The sequence below is a fragment of the Notechis scutatus genome, chromosome 6 (genome assembly GCF_049901735.1).
Source record: "Notechis scutatus isolate UNSWTSFEM ecotype Mainland chromosome 6, rNotScu1.2, whole genome shotgun sequence".
Classification (NCBI taxonomy): Eukaryota; Metazoa; Chordata; class Lepidosauria; order Squamata; family Elapidae; genus Notechis; species Notechis scutatus.
In genome coordinates, this window is record NC_142014.1 from 50,931,366 (window position 1) to 50,952,228 (window position 20,863).

General features: G+C 37.9%; 1 protein-coding gene across 1 annotated transcript in view; it reads left to right on the forward strand.

The window, feature by feature from the left end:
• SHISA8 (shisa family member 8) overlaps positions 1–18,229 on the forward strand; it is a 55,300-nt gene extending 37,071 nt beyond the window's left edge. The window contains exons 4-6 of the mRNA XM_087969067.1: positions 15,532–15,659; positions 16,615–16,764; positions 17,790–18,229. Coding sequence (XP_087825193.1) covers positions 15,532–15,659; positions 16,615–16,764; positions 17,790–18,151 — 640 coding nt within the window. The 3' untranslated portion in view covers positions 18,152–18,229. The remainder of the gene's footprint in view (positions 1–15,531; positions 15,660–16,614; positions 16,765–17,789) is intronic.
• Positions 18,230–20,863: the final 2,634 nt, after the last annotated feature.

A 20,863-nucleotide genomic window follows, 5' to 3' on the forward strand; every position in this document is an offset into this window, starting at 1 on the left:
ATGTATAAACCCCAGAATTATAATGTTTTCTGAACTAGCTTACTAAGGCACACCTTTTGACGGTAAAAGGAAATATATCCTTAAATTTTTGTTACTGTTAGGGACTAGATATAAGTATTCGCTAGGCAATGTGTAGAATTCTTCTGTTCAGAGATGGAAATGGCGGTGGCTACTGATAATGTCTAAATAAAGACTGGATCACTGAGATACAGCTGAGATCAAGCCAGATTGCCTAGTAATGCAAGCCAAGAAGCCAGCAGTGAAAGGTAGTAGGACTGACAATCAACCCCCAAGCAGATGGTATGACTCTGGAGTGGATTATAATATACATGTATTTCTAAAGTGAGTAAAAGTACATTGTGGTACTGGATGAATGAAGAACATCAACTTGTAAATAGAGATATAGGAAACATATTTCTGTTCTTTACGTATTTAATAATTCAATCACATTTCTAAATTATTGTGCAGTTAAAAAGAATTTTGAACTTATTTTTTGTGTTTTTAGTATACACATATTTCCCTAGTACCTATAAAGTTACACAAAACTTCCTTGAGAAACTGAAGATATGCAGAATCAATACTGATGTTCTCTCTACAAATTAATACAGTAAATGTTAGACATTGTTCTATTTGCTTAAAAATGTGGACCAACCCAAAATTTTTGACCCTATTATTGTTAAGCCTGAATTCCCCAACGAGTGTTAAGGAAAACAAACTAAACAGAATGTGTAGCATAGTCAGATAGGCAGACAGGTAAATGTGTGAGATAAGTTTGTATTTTAGTTAACACGCAGTAAAAAACAGATACGCTTGTGCTATCAAAAATATAGTTTATTCCATTAGGAATTATAGCATAGTCAAAATAAACGGTCCATTAGTTATGTATCATTTCAATCAGTCCAGTCGGGGATACTTAATTTGCAAAGTCCGTGTTGAATAGCCAATGTCAGTTCACTTACAATAAATCAGTCCATATTATCTCTTCTCTCCTTGAGAAATCAACACTCCTTTCTCTCCTCCGTTCCAGTAAGGAAAAACGCAGTCATCAATCTATCCAGTAATTAGGGATCATTAAGCCAGAGAGAGAGAGCTGCAATTGACTTGCTTCTTTTATGGTGCTTTTACAACCACACCCTTAATTACATTCTTGTAGTTAAAGTTACACACACTTTAACCAACAAACCATGATAACTTATTTATTATTTTTACCCAAACCAGTTAGGGTAAACAATGTTATCCCTAACATTCTCCCCTTTTGGGTAATAATAATAATATAATAATAATATAACCATTTACACCTTTAAATCATAATTGTTACAGCTCTCTTTAAATTTTACTACACCTTGAGCTTTTGTAAACTGGTCTGCAATGTTTTCTTCCATCATGCAGTACTCTAGTTTAATTAGACCATTTTTCACAGATTCTCTAACATTTAAGTACCTTAAATCAGTATGCTTTGATCTAGTCTTTACAGCAATATTAGTAGCTAACTGTATGGATGCCTGGTTGTCCTCGTACACAATAATGAAATATTTAACAGTTATACCCATGTCTAATAATAACTGTTTGTACAGAATTAATTCAGTGCATAGTAATGACAGACATGAAAATTCTGCTTCCATCGTGGACAAGCTGATATGCTGTTGTCTGATTGACCTCCACCCTATTAGTGTCTTACCAAATAATATAGCCATCCCAGATGTTGATTTTCTAGTGTTTATGTCAGTTGCAAAACTTGCATCTGCATAGGCACTAAGAATCAAATCACCTTTTGGCTCTAGATACAATGCATGGTACATTGTTCCTTTAAGATATCTTAAAATTCTCTTTAATGCTTGCCAATGACATTGATGTGGATCATTATTAAATCGTGCCAGCTGATTAACACTATAAGCAATATCTGGCCTTGACCAATTGCTTATATATGATAAGCTACCAATCAAAGATTGATAGATGGTCTTATCGAATTTGGGACTTTGAGCATCAGTTTTGCAAACTTCCTGACTCATTGGAGTCTTTGTCGGCTTACAAAGTTCCATTTTATACATTTTAATTAATTGGCAAATTTTATCTTCTTGAGATATCTTAAATCCATTTTTGGTTTTGTTAATTGTCAATCCTAGATACTTTTTAATTTCACCTAAATGCTTTAATTTTATCTTTTTGGCTAATAATGAAATAATCTCAGTAGCTTCATTATTGGTCTTAGTAATCAAAGCAATATCATCTGTAAATAATAACAATAATGACACCGTTCCATTATTTTCTCTTTTAAACATACATGGATCTGCTAAACCAGATTTAAACCCTATATTGTTTAATTCTTTCACAATATATTGGTTCCATTCATAGCCAGATTGTTTCAATCCATATAGACTCTTTTTGAGTTTCCAACAATCATTGCTATTTGCTTTATTATCATTTATACCAACTGGTTTTTTCAAATATATTGTATGCTGCAATGGTGCATGTAGATAGGCAGTTTCTACGTCTAAATGGTTAACGATATAATTCTTCTTAGCTGCCCACACTAAAGCTGCTCTTAAAGTTGTAGCCTTTAAATTTGGTGCAAATACCTCATCATAATCAAATGCATTTTGATTAAAACCTTGAGCTACTAACCTAGCCTTATAAGTAATTGTCCCATTATTTCCAGTCTTTACTTTGAATATCCATTTGCACCCAATGGATTTTTCTCCTGGAGGTAATTTGGTATCTTCATATACTTTCATTTCCTTTAATGAATTTAACTCTTTTTCCATTGCCTTTTGCCAATTCTCCTGATCCTTTACAGGATACATCTTAAGTTCATCTATACTAGTAGGAACTTTATTTACTTGGCAAACTATACTTGCCTGATACCTTTCAGGTGGTCTGGTTACACGTGTTGTGCGTCTAGGTATTACAGGACTTACAGGTGGACTTTCCTTTATTTCCTGTTCTTGATTATCTATCTCTTCTTGATCAATTATTTCCTCTTGTTCTGGTTCTATTTGCTCTTCGTGGACTTCTTCTTTAATTGGACTTTTCTTATAACTAGTCTTTTCTTTCTGCCTCTTGTAGGGTTCTATAATTACATCATTATCTGAATCTTGCTCTAATCTATTCCATCCTATATGTTCTAGGAATTGTGCACTAGCACTGCAGTATATTCTAGATGTACCTGGTTCCCAGAATCTATAAGATCTATGGTTTGATTGATATCCAACAAAAAATAATCTTTTAGCTCTATGCTGTCCTTTGTTTCTGATTTGTGTAGGGATATGCACCCATGCTGGTGCACCAAATGTGTGAATGTAACTTAAATCAGGTTTCCTACCATGCCACAGTGTGAATGGTAATTCACCTGTTGTTGAATTAACAACATTATTTAATATGTGATTACCACACATTATAGCTTCTCCCCACAAATTGTCAGGTAATCCTGAATCAGACAACATAGTCCGTCCCATTGATTGCAGTGTTTGGCCTCGTCTCTTTATAAAGGCATTATGTTGAGGCCTATATGGTGCAGACTTTTTATGTTGAATACCTGCCATCATAATTCTATTCTGGAATTTATTATTTGTAAATTCCGCACCATTATCTGTTATAAGAGTTACTAATTTCTTTTTAGTTTTCCTCTCTGCAAATTTTAACCAATTAAAGAAATTTATATACGTTTCAGTTTTTCTCTTCATTAGAAAACAGAAACCATACCTAGAATAGTGGTCCATTATGCTTAATATGTATCTAGCACCACCTACACTTGGTTTTTTAGGACCTATTATATCGGCAAATACTACCTCTAAAGGCTCTTTGGTAGTAAATCCTTCAACTCTATTTGCCGGTATAACTTTGCTTTTGCTTTGATTGCAAGCAGAACATTGCAAATACTTATTACAAGGTTTCAAACTTATTCCTTTAGATAGTTGAACAGTTCTCTTAATCATTTTAAAATTTAAATGACCTAGCCGTCGGTGTAACAAGTGAATACATTCATCATGAGGTTTCTTACTATCATAAACCGTGTTAGCCACCTCTAAACCATTATCATTTAACACATACAATTCACCTCTTAAAGATGCAGTAATTTTCTTACCTTCTTTTTCAATTAAGCAAGTATCTCCTCTAAAGGTAACTACGTATCCTAATCTAACCAACATTCTAACTGAAAGCAAATTAAATTTGTTGAGGTACATATAACATTTTTACGTTCTCTTTTATACAAGAACAATGTGCAATACCTTCACCTTTTGCTTTCATTTTCCAGCCGTTTGCCAATGAGATATGCTGTGAACTCATGGACATTTTTATAAATTTTTTGTTATCATTTGTTATACAGTGGGATGCTCCACTGTCAACCACCCATAAATTATTTTTTACAACTCCATTACTATACATGGCTAACTCAAAATTTATATTTTTTCTTAGATGACTTCCAGTATTCTGACTTGCATTCTGGCGCTTTGCTTTCTTACAAAATCTTGCCAAATGTCCTCTTCCTCCACAATTAAAACACTTTTTAATTGCGTATGCAGTAGGTTCATTATCTTCCTTTTGAGGTTGCTCCCTCCTTAACTGATCTCTTTCAAGCCTTCTTCTGGCCTCTTCAATCAATCTGCCAGTGATATCAGTTAAAGTTAGGCTTTCTTTAGGTAAAATTTCAAGGGAAGTTACGTAGTCATCAAAACTTTCGTCTAATGAAGATAGAATTATGTAGACCTGGTGTAGTTCAGAGAAAATAAGCTCCTTCTCGTGCAGTTCTTGAAAAATGCTTTTCATAGTATTCAAATGACTCAGCATATCACCATTCTTTTGGAGATGCGTCCGGAAAAGCTTCTGTGTTAGATTTATGTGAGCACCAACGTTATCTCGGACATAAATCCTCTTCAGTTTTTGCCAACACCCAACAGCTGTTTGCTCTCCGCGTATATGAACAAGTTGCTGATCAGATAGTGTTAGTCCTATGATGCAAAGAGCTTGTTCATTTTTCTGTTTAAAGTCTTCTATCTTTTGACTATCTTCCTCATTTTCAGTATCCCATTCCTCTACGTTTGGTGGGTTTTCAATTATGTTCCACAGACCTTCTCTTCGTAGAAGTAGACTACATTTCATAGACCATGAAACATAGTTTGTTCCATCCAGCTTGGATATAAGGGACAAACTTTGTAGACTGACTTGTGCCATGTTTCAATATATGGATATAAAACTTTAATTAATAAAAACACAGCTGTCTGTTTACTGTAACGTGTAACAACACAAAATCTCACTTTTTACATAAACCTGTTTTTTATCCTAGTTAAACTGACTTTGCAGTCTCTGGGCCCATAACCAGTGTTAAGCCTGAATTCCCCAACGAGTGTTAAGGAAAACAAACTAAACAGAATGTGTAGCGTAGTCAGATAGGCAGACAGGTAAATGTGTGAGATAAGTTTGTATTTTAGTTAACACGCAGTAAAAAACAGATACGCTTGTGCTATCAAAAATATAGTTTATTCCATTAGGAATTATAGCATAGTCAAAATAAACAGTCCATTAGTTATGTATCATTTCAATCAGTCCAGTCGGGGATACTTAATTTGCAAAGTCCGTGTTGAATAGCCAATGTCAGTTCACTTACAATAAATCAGTCCGTATTATCTCTTCTCTCCATTGAGAAATCAACACTCCCTTCTCTCCTCCGTTCCAGTAAGGAAAAACGCAGTCATCAATCTATCCAGTAATTAGGGATCATTAAGCCAGAGAGAGAGAGCTGCAATTGACTTGCTTCTTTTATGGTGCTTTTACAACCACACCCTTAATTACATTCTTGTAGTTAAAGTTACACACACTTTAACCAACAAACCATGATAACTTATTTATTATTTTTACCCAAACCAGTTAGGGTAAACAATGTTATGACCATGCATGTCACTCACAATTTCAAAATGTGATTTGATGAAAATTCAAAGATTATGTATATTTAATGTCTATGTGTATTTACCCCAAAGTATGGCTGTAGTATTATTATTATTATTCTTTACTTCCCTCTCTTATTGGTATTATTATGATTATGACTATGATTATGGTGATAATTGTGATTATCATTATTATTATTCTGTTGCTTTGCATGTACATGGAGAGCTTCTGCACGGGAAACAAATTCCTTGTATGTCTAATCTCATTTGGCCAAATAAAGTATTCAATTCAGTTCAATATAATTCAACTGAATGCAGTGACCGTGTTCAGAATGGAATCAGTTTTGCCATTTTTGTGCTTTCAAAATATCATTTTCTGTAAGTGATAAAATAGAGTGAAAATAAACACTGTGCAACAAGAGAAGTAGCTATATAAATAAATATTAATGTTGTTTTCAAAAACTATTAAAATTATATAAATTCATATTTGAATGCATATTCTGATAATAACTTCTAAATAGGTTTTATCACTTTGCATATTTCTAACTAGATTTATAATCAATTACTTATTCTCAAACACCTTTTGATATTTTTACATTACCTTTCCTGTATTTTTATATTTATCTTAATATTATCTTTAGCTAGAACTTGGCAGTGCTGTATAGTTGCCCCAGGAAATGGCTTGATTGGTTGGTAGTGACATGATGTCTCTATCTCTCCTCAAAGAAATTCAGTGCAAGGTGCTATGTTGTTAGAGAGGCATCACATTTAGGGAATGCTGTGAAATAAAGTGAACATAATAAGTTTCCTGTCCAACTGGAAAAGAGTGGATTCAGAAAACATAGGAACAGAGAGACGAAGGAAAGTCCTTTGACCCAGTGCTTTAGATACATGTAGAGAATGTGGATTGGGTTCCCATTAAAACTTTTTCCTAAAAGCACAGAATCTGGAATCAATGGCCCTCTAGCTGTAGCTGGGCTATAGTTCTCATTATACTGTGCTGTTATCCAGGAGAAGATGAGATTTGGAATTCAACAACAACATAAGGGCATTAGGTTCTCTAAGTCTGATAGGAAAATTTATTCTATTAATCCACTTCCTTCCTATGAAAGAAGAAGTCATCGGGTTCTGTACTCACAATTTTTAATAAGCAAAACTGTGCTTAACTTTTTGGGAAAAGAAAGGTCACAGTGGGCAGGGCAATGATGGAAAATGTCATGTCCCTGTCAAGACTCTGAATCCAAGGAGGAAGACGAACAGCTGACAGGGAGTGGGAGTGTGGCTCCGTTGGCTGTGAAGAAACTGGGGAAGGGCAAAGTCCGGCTAGGCAGAGCAGGGAAGAGGTAGAACAAGGGAGAGGGAGTTCAGAGGAAGACACAGGCCCACCCCCTCTTCATCCTAGGGTACGCAGGGAGGAACAGAGAATAGAGCAATGTGGGTTGCGTAGCTTATGGGAGAGGAAAGGGCCCTGATTCTCTTCATTAGCCACACCTGGGAATGAGGGTTTAAAAGAGATGCAAGCTGAGTGCAGCATTTCTGGGAACAAACGTGAGTTTATCTTGTGTTAAATTTGGTTATCTTCATTCCTGGCATCCTCCCAACCAGGTTGAATTACTGACGTTCCTTCATGTCTGGAATTCCTTTTCTTGCCCTGCTGGACTAATTACCTCATCTTGCTTTGATTGGACTTATAGTTACAGTTTTTGTTGATCATGTTTTGGACTTGATTCTCTGCAGCCAAAGGCTGTTCCTGGGAAAGTTTTTCTCCAGCCGAGAAGGTAACCAGGACATTGGGGGGAAAGCTGGAGCTAATAAAGGGTCTGTTGCCTTTGTGCCACACCCCAGGTCATCACAGAAAGTGAGCATGGCCAGGTTTTCCCTTTTTTCCAGGGTTTTTATTAAACAACCCTGAAATTGTAGTACACATTGATAAGACTTATCAGGCTTCTATTGGGTCTTAATATTGCAGCTTATGTTATGTCTTTGTGTTCATACCATTTTCCAGATAGAGCTTTTTATCTAAAATCACATTGGATCAGTGATAGTGTGTGGAATTGTTCTGCAAAAGGCAGGTGTGCATGGAGCCGTCTGACAAGAGGAGGCCTATATATAAACCAGAGCTGCTAATACATGCAACCACTGGAATGAATTTGATGGTTCTGGGAAGAATCTCTCTACAAGCACTGAGGATTTAATAGATGAGGCAATGAGGCAATGCTCTTGTCTACACACTTTCTAGACCAGAAGTGTCAAACTCAAGACCTGTGGGACAAATCCAGCCTGCGGGACCAATCCGGCCCACGGGGTGCTTAGATCTGGCCCAGCGGCCACCCTGACAACAGCAAAGGATTGGCCCACAGAACCTCTGCCAGCAGAAACAGAGCTTGGAAGGGCCATGCAGAGCTGTTCCAGGATTCATACATGCCATCCTCCAGCTCCATTTTCACTGGCAGAGGGCTGCAGGAGGCTGTTTCAGCCGAAAATGGGACCCAGGAGCCCATTTTCACTGGCAGAGCACTTGGGTCACCACAGGCGCCTCCGATATGAGTGATGTCATGCTGGCCACGCCCTCTGGCCATGCCCCCCCTGGCCCCCCCAAGGTCAAACACAATCTTGATGAAGCCCTCAATGAAATCGAGTTTGACACCCCTGTTCTAGAATATCAGCATTTATTTATTTATTTATTTATTTATTTATTTATTTATTTATTTAATGACCAGACTGGATTCCAAGTGTGTTCTTACCAGAGTAGTAGAAAATGAATAGTACTGGGCCTAACACAGAACCTTGAGGTACCCCAATTCGTGCTTCCCTCTCTGTAAAAGTAGTTTGATTGAGAACTACACTTTGAGTGCAGTTGGTCAGCCCACAGTTTTCTGTTTTACCAGGATGTAGGATGTAGTCTTCTTTGTCAAATGCCTTAACTGTCTAGGTAAACTATATCCACAGTATTTCCCTGTTTCACCAATTTAGTCACTTTGTCAAAGAAGGCAAGGTTTGTCTGGCATGATCTGTTTTTGACAATCACATCTTGGTTTTAGTAGTAGTTTTGCTTGTATCTAAGTGTTCATAGATCTGTTGCTTCATTATCTTTCTAGGATCTTCCAGGTATTGATGTCAGGCAAATTAGTTTGTATTTCCCTGAATCTATCTTTTCCCCACTTTTTGAAGATTAGAATCACATCAGCTGTTTTCCAGTCTTCTGTTAGTATCACGTATTAGGAGTGCAAGTTCACCTTGTTTCTTCCTAATACTTTGAATATTAGAGAACATCTTAGGTATCTGAGTCCTTTTTGACTGACCCTGCATTTGCTTCCTTCATCTCCTATATTGTATTTGACTTCCTCTTTTTTCTTAGCATGCTACACCATATTACACACACCATATTAGAAACTGAGGAATCTTGAATTCTACTTTTGCCTTAGTTACAAGCTAGCTGTATGGGTTTGGGCCAGTCACTCTGTCTCAGCCTAGTTGAAGGCAGTGGCAAACTTCCTCCAAAAATGTTGCCATGGAAAATGTATGGATTTGTCCAGGCAGCTTCTAGGAATCAAAATTAATTCAAAGGCAACAACAAATGTCATTAAACACAGCGGAGGTATATAATGTTTATAAGTTGAGAACTGGAATAATAGAGGCTAAATGTACTGTAGCTTACTAATTCAGGACTCATTATGATCTTCTTCCAGCTACCAAATTAAATCAATTGTTCTGATATTAAGTTCCTACTCATTTTACATTTTCCTGTCACATTTTTCTTCCTCTACCAATAGCATCTCTTGCTTGATAGTCTTGCTTCAGAATTCCTAGCACCTCTTCCATTTCTCCCATGTGTGTGAGATTTCAGGTAATCATAAATAATGGGCAAATGATGAAGCAAATGTTTTTGCAGTTAATCCAGACGAGCTTTTAAGACATTGATATAATTAGCTCAATGAAAGCTCATCGGCCCTTAATTCATTAGCTCATCAAAGGATCACAGGTATGGTTTAGCAGCTGGAATGTTATATCTTATTACCATGATTCTGGTCATCATGTCTCATCTCCAGCCCATGTTTTAGGCATATTTAAGCACTTTCTAATGTTTTCTGAATTGTCCATGCCATTTCCTTAGCATGTTATCTGTGTCACTTCCCTCTCTGTTTGGGGGGAAGTGTTTCAGTTGAACAGACTAACCTTGATTGTCAGTGATAAATTCTTGTGGTCAGAATACATTTTCATGAGAACATGCCTGGAAGGAGGATAAGATAGAGATACTATTGGTTAATGAATAGCCAGTTACTGCCATTAAAATATTTACCCGTTCAGTCATGTGGACAATACATTTTGTATGACAGCAATGAGAGTCAGGAGAATATGTTATTAACTGGCAGGAATTTTTATCAGCATAACAAGGACTGGATTCTAGTACAGTTTACTAATGTGAAAAGGCTAGGAAAATAGCACACAAAATATGAAATATTATTCCGAATGCTTATTAAATTCTGTTGATTTTTAAATGTGACTCATGCCTCTGAATTCCTTGATATTTTTTCTGATTTCTTCTCCTCAACTCTAGCAGAGCACTTTCTCAACCTAATAATTCAAAGTCAGCGTGAAGCCCTCACCAGTAAACTGCATCTCTGTGCCAGTACTGATTATGCCCTTCATTGTATCCTTGCTTGCCAACAGCCCTTCACTCATCTGGCAGTGATTCATGAGAGGTCTGTGACCAGTTTCAGCTCTAACCATGCAGGCAAGGAAGACCTGCTGAAGGCAATGTCATCTTCTGCTCTTAGACATTTATTGTTTCTTTGATGGACAGTTCGTTATCACCACAGAATTTCTTCTAGCTTTATTTCTGAGCTAGACAGAGATGATATGAATTTTTCCTCCCCTATGCCAGTTTAGATCAATTCACGAGAGCTGACCAAGCCTCATTAAAATAGGAATGCCTTTTAGGTTTAAGCTCAGCACAATAATTGCCCTAGCATTAAAACCTTTGCCAATTGAGGAGAAACTGGAAGAAGAAACAGCTTCTTCCTCAACTCCCACGGGTCATAAGAGAAAGACAAGCAATGCAGGTCCAGCACTTGTTTCGTGCCAGACAGCCATGATGTTTTTCACATCAACTTTGCTGCTTAGCTCAGCAGAGAGCAGTGGCACTAATAAAATCAAGGCAGGTATTGCAGCTGCCTTGGGGTCAGCTATGCCTTCAGTCTTTTTTTTTTTGGAGTGGGGGTGGGGGAGAACAAATACAAATAAGTCCTTGACTTATGACCACAATTGAGCTCAAAATTTCTGTTGCTAAGTGAAACATTTGTGGACTCAATTTTGCCCCATTTTACCACAGCTGCTAAGTGAATCACTGCAGTTGTTACAATGGTAACGCAGTTGTTAAGTGAATCTGGCTTCCCCATTGACTTTGCTCATTAGAAGGTCAGAAAAGGTGATCACATGACCTTGGGACATAAATATGAGTCAGTTGCCAAGTGTCTGAATTTTGATCACATGACCATGGGGATGTTGCAATGGTCATAAGTGTGAAAAACATAAGTCACCATTGTAAGTATGAATGGTCACTAAATGCACTGTTATAAGTTGAGGACGTATAACACGGTCATCATCTGCAGGATCAAGTGTGCCCCATACAGGAACCGAGGCTCTTGCCTAGGATATGATGGTGGGGGGTGGGGGGAGGGGGGCTGGCCAGTGAAAGAGGGCTGCTGGCAAGTAGAGCAGCCTCAACATATACTGTGAAAAGCAACCCCCAGAATAGTAAAGATCTGTCGAAAACTCTTTGTTGCTGTCTGGTGGTCATCTAGATCCTTGGAGTCTCCAGCTGCTGACCACAGAAGAGACAGTTCTGCCAGCACCTATTTATCACCCAGAGACAGCCCTTGAGTGCTGTCACTGCTGTGGTTCCTCTTTGAGACTGGCTTTTATCTCCATGCTCCAGGTAGAAAAGCTTTTGAAATCCCACCTGAGAAATTTGCCATGCAACCCAGAGAGCTCTATTTCCCCCAACCATCTAGAAGAGAGAGATTTCCTCTTTCAGTAGGTGCACAGATGCATCACATATATGTGGTTGTGCAGGAAAAATATATTTAAATAAATAAATAAGAAGACTAGAGGCAATGTGTGTGGGCACACCCAAAAAAAGAAAAGCACTGCCTATCAAGAAAATATACAAAGGCAGGAATGGCTGATATGGAAACGATTTTCCCTGAAACGGGTGGGTTACACACACTGAGGGATTGAGGGATGCCTTGGTTTCCCTTGGCTATTTTGCTTTGCACCTTAACACCCGGTCCCTTCTTTTGCCTGCATCAAGGAGCTTTACTGATTTACATAGTTTGTAACAACATTTTTTGCCACTGGACTTTTTTGCCATCATCACTGGCACAGATGACATTGCCTACTTTGGGTAATAAAATGTCTGCAAGAAAACAACCAAGCTCAGAGAGCACTAAGAACCTCTCATTTCAACCCTGAGCTACAAATATTCTCCCTTATTAGTTTCTGGTTTTTTGTGATAGTTTGGCTCTCTGTAGTGGGTCATTTTGGGGGAGCTCATAAATAAGTTGTTTAGACAGTACACAACCTCTCATTACAATCACCTCTACAGGAAACCAAAAATCTACATGCACGTGATTGCTTATGATTCCTAAGCAGCTCTGTAAATCTAATAACACTTCGATGTCTGTTCCACCTTTTTATGAATTCTTTGATGTACCTTTGTATGATGACTTCAGCTATTTCTTAGAGAAAATATAATACTGTACAGACTTCTAAAAAGCAAATCTGCTGTTAGGGGAGTCACAGTGTACTTCATAACACACTCCTGCAGTAAATAAGAGAGAGCTATTTTCAATTCAGTAGACATGTACTGTGAGGTCTGCTGCTAGAAAAAAAACCTATTGTGCATTTAGTTCAGGGAATTCACAGGAATAAATTTGAGAGTGAGGAAGAGTTGCTTGTTGCATCGGTCTCCTTTATCTGCATGAAAATGATCCATTTGCCTTAGCAAATGTGGCATGGATATATTAGTTTTGTCTCATAAGATCTGTTTGTGCACGTGTTTGAATTAGGACAGTTATAGAGTTGGTATTCAGCAGGTTCTGGCCAGTTCTGAAGAACCGGTAGCAGAAATTTTGAGTAGTTCGGAGAACTGGCAAATACCACCTCTGACTGGAGATTTTACAGTATCCTTCCCTGCCACGGCCACAGAACTGGTAGTAAAAAAAAAAATGAATTCCACCACTGGACAGTTAAGCATACTTTACACAATGGGTAGTTTTAACATTAAGTGATTGGTTTATATGGCTTAGCATGCCGTGTGTACCCAGGCCATTTACTTTGTTTATAGTTCAGTACTCTGTGAAAGCAGAAAATGGGTTAATTCAAAAGTCAGATTAAATGTGTTAGTCGAATGCAGTCAATTCTTGGCTGGCATGTGGTTAGTGACAAGCTAAGCTTAGCAAAAAAACAGAAGTACAGATGGGTTCAAGAAGATAAGAAGTGGTCTCATATGGTATTTCTGCAGAGGCTGGGTGGCCACCCATGGGGGATACTGCCGCTGCAAAACCCCTATCTTGAACCAAGAATAGAGAAAATGCCCTCTATAACCCCTAAGATTTTATCTTGGGTATTTTAGGAAATTTTTAGGAATTTTGAAATGTTGCCAGGATATAAACAGTCAGACCTTCCCCCACTGTGAAACAAACAATTCTCATTTATCACAGGAACAAAGGTCCTTGCCACTTGAAAGCATGAATGTGAGTCACAGACTGAGTCAATTTAATATTGTTTATTGCATTTATGCCACTTGCTTGTTTGTTCCTGGGATGTACAGACTCTCATGTTTGCGTCCAATAATGTTATGAGGAAAGAGGGAGGGCAAAAGTTAGTGACTTCAGGGCAGGAGGAGACAGACTTGAACTTTTGTCCTTTCAGTTGTAGCCTAACAGTATACAAAAATTGATTAAACATTAAGTAAATAATGCCTCAAGTCGAGTTCAACTCCCAGCAAGTACAAATTAGCACCTATTAAAAACATAAAGTCATAGAAGGGAACGAAAAATGAGAATCCAAGATAGAACCTTTTAAGACAATTTAGTATCTTTGAAATATATAATTTCCCCCTATATGTATTCCATAGTTTATCTTATTCCTTTCAAACCATCTCTTACAAATTGTCATCATTTTCTTGCGAGGTTGTTCTGCAGGTCATTTCTTAAGTGCCTCTGAAAATTATGTAGCACTTGTGCTGGACTTCATCTGACAAAAGAATAACGTTGTTCAGCAGCAATCATTTTAACATGGTTGGTTTGAATTGGGTTAACCCACTATTTGAACAAGCCATATTTGTTTGTAAAACAAGTTTTATAGCTCAGTATATTGTATGAACCCAGTCAACTGTGGTTACTGTTAAACCTTTGTTCATTGCGTGAATCTAGCTGTGGAGTAGAATGTAGATTAAATTGTATAATATAGTATTGGGTTGTGACTGGGAAGATCTAGCTCTAGAACTATCACACTATCACACAATTTATGGCTGTTGTGGTGAAGCATATATTCTGGTTCATATCCTCCAACCCCTTCTCTTAGTCTCCTGACACAGCCAATCCCCTTTCCCAGCCAGTTGTCAGCAAGATGTTCTGATAAATGCCTCTTGTTCCAATTCTTTATGAGTAAGTTACTATTATATTTTAAAATGGGAAATCAATTCCTCCTCTTTGTCCAAGGGGAAATTATGCACATTATATATAGTTTTCAAAAGCCACACAGCTATCAGGAAGCCAAGAAACATTTTCTATATCTCCTTATAGTCACCTAGTGGTCAACTGGATTTTTGTAGGCCACATATAGTATTTTTTTCATGTCTCACAATGGAAAATCTTGGAAATGGAAAATCATATGACTGGGCCATGGCAGTGAAATGGCCCTCAATGCATTAGTTTTTAATAAGAAATTCAAACAAAGTTCATGCATGTTATTTTGTATTGATTTTCATTCATTCAAGAACAACATGTGAGAAGAAAATAAATGGGTAGCTGTAGTAGAAACAAACATTTGAATAAAAAAAGATAATTTGGCATATCCCTTTCTATAATTCTTTTAATAAGACAGAATTGAATTTGTTCTGTTTATATATTCCAACTACTATTAACCACTTCTAACAGCCAAATGTCCTAAAAGACAGCTGCTTTTCCTTAGAGCCTTTCTCCTCCCATCCTTTCTGATTAGGGTAATCCTTCAGCAACACTCAGCAATTATCATCCCAGGCTATTTCACAACCTCATTATTGTCAAGAAAAAAATAATGGGAGACTCTTATGTTATTGTTTTTTTTTTCTTTTGGGCTCCCTAAAGGGAAACCAATGCATAAATTGAAATAAACTTGCCTGTCAATGTAGGGAATCTACTTTGGAATAACCTGATAGGTAGTTGTCCATGTTCTGCTTAGAAGCCTTCTAGAATATTTCCAATGTTTCAAGTTCTAAGAAAATATACCATCCATAATGAGTATTTCCTGGGTGCCCAGGTAAGCAAATGAGCAGCAAGGGCGGCTGGTGATACAATTAAACAATGGTACAAAAAGTGGATACCAATAAGTGAGAATCTTTCCATGAGAGAGTTGGCAAGTAACTCCTTCATGCATCTTTTTCCAGAACACTCACAGATCTTCTAAAGCAGCCTGGACATAGCTCATCTGATCACTTGCCTGATAGCCATATCAGCAGTGTGCAGGTCCAGATTGGTGATGGCCTTTCTCGGGGATCTCCCTCAAGTAACAAAGGTAAGATAATCTGCCACCTCACCTCCGTGCATTCACATATGCACACACCCCCATGTCTACATCTCTTCTAGACAATAGGTAGCCTGAAAAGGGAATGCTATCCCTATGCTTATACTATGCTATCCCTGCCTGCCACCTCACTCTACCAAGTTGATAAATGGAACATTGTGGAACTTTAGCTGTTTTTATTTAGTTGATATATGACAACTTTTTCCAACCTGGCAGGCTCCAGATATGTTTACAGTGTTATATCCAGACAACAAAGCCACACTGACTTTGAATTCTGGAAATAGCCATTTCAACATACCAAAGCAAGTGGGTTAAGCTTTTATAGTTCATCCACAATACATTAGTTGTATTGTTTGCCTTCTTGTTTGGTTGGCATATCCACAAGTAAATAAGTAAACTTTAGAAATACTTACCAAAGTGTGTTGTTAGGGAAGACTTTGCCGTAGTTGTGTCCCTTAAATCATTCAGATATTCTGGAGCAGCAGAAAATGGGTCTTTCCTGCAGAGACATGCAGCCTATTATCATGAGAGAAGATAACCAAGCCAGTCTCCATTCATCCATGGAGGGCTCTTTCTGCTGGTATGAAACAGATTTTAGTCAAAAGATCCAATCTGTCCAAATAATACATGCTTAAAATTTCTATCTTGCCAATACATGGATGAGGATGTGTCTTCTTATTTACACTATACAAAAAGGGGTCGTATGCTACTATTTCTTTGGCATTCTTACTCAATTCTATGTTGGGCAGAGCTGTCTCTTCCTTTCTCATTTGCCCATGGTATTTAAGTGCCAATTTCTGATTTCCTTCCACTGCCCTCTGCCCATCATCTCTGACTATGGCAAAACTTCAGATGCGTGTTACTTGTTTGAGGAGCTGGCAAAGGTAATATAAACATTTAAGGTGGGCTATTTAAATTTACACTTGCCAACCTTTTTTGCCTTCAGATCAGAAACACCTGAACAATGCTGTGATCAACTCCTCCACAGTCTCACAGATTGGGCTGTCACACTCACATAACAATCAGCTGCAAATGACAAGTATTTTGCCTAACCAGGCTTCAGATTATGCCAAATATGCCACCCTCAAGGCTGTAGGTAGGTGCCATTGTGTTTGCATGCTTATTGACATAGCATTGACAAGAACTGTGGTGGTGCAGTGGTTAGAATGCAGTACTGCAAGCTACTTCTGCTGACTGTCAGCTGCAAGCAGTTCAACAGTTCAATTCTCACTTGCTCAAGGTTGATTCAGCCTTCCATCCTTCCAAGATCGGTAAAATGAGGACCCAGATTGTTGGGGGCAATATGCTGACTCTGTAAATCACTTAGAGAGGACTGTATAGCACTGTGAAGTGGTATATAAGTCTAAGTGCTATTGGTATTGGAATATTTGGACCAAATTCAGTGAGAACCAGAACACTGCCAGTGTTTGGGGCTGAAGCTCCCTCTTTTCATGCTCGCTCACCCCCATTGCAGTGCACCAGATGACATCACCTCATTGTTGTTGACATTCCACTCTGCTGGGTTGTAGCTTCTGAATTTCACTAATGTCAGACAGGATTAGATGAGGTGGGAAGGAATAGACAACCCTGATTACAGGGGAAGAGAAAAAAAACAGCTAGAACTAAAAATGTAACTATTTTAGAGACATGAAAAAGGCTTGAACAGGGCAAAGAGTGTGTGTGCCTCTTAGCCTTCTGCAGTGGGGGTGTTTTGAATACCCAGGAAATGACTAAGAGGTGTTCCCAATTATACATTAATGTTTTTAACTGCTCTTTAACACATATTAATCACTACATTATGCACCTGTACATGTGGGTTTTCACCTCCCTCTTTGGGTAAGTTTTACACATATTAAACAATGAGTGGCTAAGCTGTGGCATGCCTGCCATGAATAGCTCAGGCTGTAGCTGCTGTCATATTTCTGGAAATAAGTTGAAACACTTAATTATTGGTTAAATTAATTATAACAGTCTTAACCCTCTTCTGACACTAACAAAAGAGGCAAAAAAAGAGTTGAGATGCTAGGGAGGGTAGCCATCAGGAAAGCTACTAGAATCTCTATCAACTTAATAATTGTTTTTCCTTCCCTCCCCTCCCCACACCCATGTATTCCCCTATAGAAAGTGCCCCAGAAGAATTCTATAAGAGATTTCCCATGGTGGAGATGCCATCATCAGGCACCTTGTCATTTTCTCCCCTAACACTTCATCGAAATGATCTCCCACCTTTTCCAGAAGGCACTACTCTCATTGGCTTGGGGACACCAGGACAGAAAACTAAAGTGATGAAAACCAATGCAGGCAGCCCTGTCTTCAAAGGGGGCTGGGATCACAGCCATCCTGAATTTCGACGACAAGCTTATGCCACCAGGCGTCAGTTCAGTATTGAGAAGCTGCCTGAGGTCTTCAGCCAAACCCCCACTCATTATGTGCAGCAACAACGGCTTTTTTCCACTAATAGCAAGACTGAGGTCACTGTCTAGAATGGATTTATTGTTCATTCCTATATTCTTTCCTTTGAAGCAATTGGTGAAGTGGGGCCTGACAGCTTGGAATGAAGTTGCTTCCTTCAATGTGTCACTCCTAGACTCTGGAAGGAAACATAGAAGATATAGAGAAAAGTAGAATGCTTGCCAGAGCTGATGATAATCTACAGAACTCATCTGTTCAATTAGGCCAATTTGACAAAACCTCGTTAGCATGCTTGGTGAAACCAGCATGGCTATACTACCCTATTGCTTAATGCACTGCTGTTGTTTCCTAATTCACTTTTTCATCATATCATACCAGAATCAATACCAAGAGAAAGCCTTCAGGACTCTATTACTGCATGGAACTGCATCAAAAGAGGGAATATGGTTCTGCCCTCCCCATTCCCACAGGGATCTAACAAAAGACAAAAATAACTCATGCAATAATTAACTGCTACCTTGTGTTTGGACATTCACTCTATATTATATTACTTCTCAAATTTCTATGTGTTGGTATTTGTATATAAATATTCTATACAATGAACATGGTTTGCATTCCCTTAATATTATGGGTCTCATATTTAAGTGGATGACTTTAGAATAGGGCTGTGAAATTCCCAGCCTCTGGCCGGATGCATCACATGCTGGCCACACCCACACCCCATTTAGCAAAGGGGAAAAAAGTCCCGATAAGTCATGTGACACCGCCATGACGACATGAGTTTGACACTCCTGCTTTAGAGGGTTGAAAAGATCTGGGCAGAACATAAGGTATAATTGCCACCAAATTATGAGATTCATGTAAAGTATTTAACAACATCATAATGGCATCTTGTTAAATCACAAAAGGCATGTGTGTGATCATGTAAAGAAACATTTGTGAACCTATATTTGTAACATCATAAGTCATTCCCCATTGCCCATATGTAAACATTTATTTATTAGCTGTAGAGTAACAAATTCAAAACACTGATATTTTAGCCACTATACTTCACTTTATATCACATTTCACTCTGGCTCTTTTCATTGAGCCTTTTTTCAAGATCTCTGGATCACCAGATCAGATACAATATGCTCCACCAGTTGATGTGTAATTGGAATTGTAGTCATATTCTGATGCATCTTCTAACATGGAAGAAAATCTTTTTAAATTGAGTTCCTACTATTAAAATATACAAATGCTGATTTTCCCTGAGATGCAGCCTAAGCGCACTTGTGGTATATACCAACTAAGTGCAGCAGTAGCACTCTGATTTAAATTCAGCCACTGCTCTGCTTCTGAATAATATTCCAAGCTCTGACTAAAAAACAGACACGTCTCTAGAACTTTACTTCATCACATGATTAAATGATTGTGGATGTCCAATTTCTTTCCAAATGACAAAACATCACCTCATAGTTTCACAATATAACTGCTATTTTAGAATGATTGATACCTGGAATTTTTTAATTTGTATTTTAATTTGTATTTTAGACTATGCTGCTGGATAGGTATGTCATCTGTGTGACACAATAATGTCTTCTGATTATTATTATTATTATCCATTTTATAGTTTTGTATGTTAATAATTCTAAATCATGTGTACAATTGTATCAAAATCCTGTTCAACAATTAATATAAAGCCAGAATTGGCAACTCCTTCAAATAACTATCAACAAACTGAGATAAAAATTTCTAACAAATCAAACTTCCATGCAGACCAAGTGATATGGAGACCAGAGGTGGTATTCAGCAGGTTCTGATCAGTTCTGGAGAACCGATAGTGGAAATTTTGAGTAGTTTGGAGAACTGGCAAATACCACCTCTGACTGGAGATTTTATAGTATCCTTCCCCTGCCATGCCCACCAAGCCACACCCACAGAACCGGTAGTAAAAAAACTTGAATCCCACCACTGATGGAGACCACATCATCAGCATTAGCTCTATCAGCAATTGGAAAGGGGGGGCGTGTAGAAGCAAAGGTGGCCACGTGTCAGTTGATCACAACTTCTGAGACACTCTTTGGCCATGTAGAATCTAGTCTGCTTTTCTTAAGAGCAAGGAAAGGCACTGAAACACGATTCACCTGCTAGACCAAACCTGTCCATTCATGAAAAATGAACTGGGGGGAGAAGTTAAGTAGAGAGATATATTGTTCCCTGCCCAACCCCCAACCCCATTTAATATGGTAGAACTAGCATTAAATAAGTCACAAGCAAAAATTCCAGAAAGGGCATAAATATATTTGGAGATGAATGGCAAGGGCTTGGCAGCTTACAACAGTAATAAAATGTAACAGAAATAAACCACAGTAAATTCTACCACAATCCATGACAACATAATGAAATAGAAAATAAATACTAAAGGTAAATTAATATAAATTATGGTGGAAATCAATCAATTCCCAAATGCCCTACAGAAGAGTTCATTAACTGCCTTCCAGCCATGGGTATCAATCTAAGTTTTAGGTGGAGACTGTTCCATAGAACGAGTTCAATGAGAGAAAATCTTTATTTCCTGGCTTCAACTTCTGGGAGGATCACTCTGACAGATTGGCTCATGGATTAGGTCGTCCTGTAAATAAATCATTACTTTAATTATATGTACTACTGTGTGAATCAACAACTTTGACTTAATTCTGGCTTTGATAGTTAAAAAACATTCTGACTTATCTCATAGGTTTTTGCACAGAACCTCTTAATAGATAGAAAGGAGGGAGAATAAAGGGGTCTTTGTAGGTTCA